At 39.9% G+C, this 1,482-nt stretch overlaps 1 protein-coding gene across 1 annotated transcript in view; it reads left to right on the top strand.

The window, feature by feature from the left end:
• The window catches only part of IMPG2 (interphotoreceptor matrix proteoglycan 2), an 85,364-nt gene that overhangs the window by 73,507 nt on the left and 10,375 nt on the right, over nucleotides 1-1,482 (top strand). The window contains exon 12 of the mRNA XM_004706456.1: nucleotides 384-603. Within this exon, the coding sequence (XP_004706513.1) occupies nucleotides 384-603 (220 nt within the window). The remainder of the gene's footprint in view (nucleotides 1-383; nucleotides 604-1,482) is intronic.

Genomic DNA, 1,482 nt, shown 5'->3' with positions numbered 1-1,482 from the left:
TCAGAAGAAAACAAACCAGCCATTGACAAGCCTGTGGAGCACAGTTCTGATCTGACACTGACACAACCCAGGGTTGCCTTGAGTCCACGATGGCTACAAGGCAACCTTGGCTTGGAGAATGCCTTCAGTGGTGTGATCGTTGAGTGAAACAGGGAGTTTAACTTTCTGGATGTGTAAAATTGCTCTGCCAGGGTCCTGGGTCCTTGAACATCACTATGAAAAGCTCATGACTTTCGAGCAGTTCCTGATTCATTGTTCTGTTAATTAACAGTTTGAGTAATGGGAAAAAAAATAGAAGCAGGACAGCGGGGAGGGGCTTATCTCCTTTTGGGAGGAGTGTGTGTTCAAGAAATAATAATTTCCTCCTTTGTAATGTCTTGTAGCTGGTTCCCTATCTCCAATCAAATCTCACGGGATTCCAGAACTTGGAAATCCTGAACTTCAGAAATGGTAGCATTGTGGTTAACAGCCGAATGAAGTTTGCCACGCCTGTAGCTGCTGATGTCAATAATGTGGTATACATGATTCTGGAAGACTTTTGCACTACTGCCTACCAAACGATGAACTTGGTGATTGATAAATACTCCCTTGATGTGGAGTCAGGTAATGATATTGCCTACTGGAGTGGTTTCATAATGGGATCAATGATTATTGTATATTCATTTCTATGTTGAACAGAAATCAATCCTTGACTTCCAGGAAAAAAAGAGTATTATGTGAAAGAAATTTTCCACATCTTGTTAATTAATAAGGTATTCCCTCCAGGACATTATTCCCATTCTTTTTTAAAAAGGATTGTCTACACATATTACCTGGATCATCTCCGTTTCCTTTTCCACTCACTGTATCTGGCTCTTCCACTGGATCTGTTTCTGCTAAGTCTTTGTGTTGTCAAGCCAAATAGATTTGGTCCTGGCTTCTCTTCTCCTACATTATTCTCCTGAATTATTGCATCCATGTTCATGGTTTTAAGTCGTATATGCACCTACAATGACTCAGATTTTAATAAACATCTAGATCAGATGTCTCTTCAGAGCTTCAGACTCAATATCTAATTACTTGACTGTCTTCACTAGGGTAGCCTCAAAACTAAGATGTCTAAGAGTGAGCTCTTATTTGCCACATCCCCTACCCTCCAGCTAAATCCACTCTCTGACCATTTCCCATTTCAAAAAGTGGAGTTCAAATGCCACTTTGTTAAGACTTTCACTGATTTGGCCATAAATTAGATTGGATCTCCAGTATTAGTCTTTCTTATAACACCCTATTTAAAAAAAACTCATTTTATTGGGGACTCATACAACTCTTATCACTATCCATCCATTCATCCATTGTGTCTCAAGCACATTTGTACATTTGTTGCCTCATCATTTTCAAAACATTTACTTTCCACTTGAGCCCTTGGTATCAGCTCCTCTTTTCCCCCCCTCTCTCCCCGCTTCCCCTCCCTCACGAACCCTTGATAATTTATAAATTATTATT

Source organism: Echinops telfairi, unplaced genomic scaffold (assembly GCF_000313985.2).
Source record: "Echinops telfairi isolate 266 unplaced genomic scaffold, ASM31398v2 ScPeMD7_6;HRSCAF=24_0, whole genome shotgun sequence".
In the NCBI taxonomy this organism is placed as follows: Eukaryota; Metazoa; Chordata; class Mammalia; order Afrosoricida; family Tenrecidae; genus Echinops; species Echinops telfairi.
The sequence above is the reverse complement of the archived record's forward strand: the minus strand, read 5'-3'. Positions and strand labels throughout refer to the sequence as shown.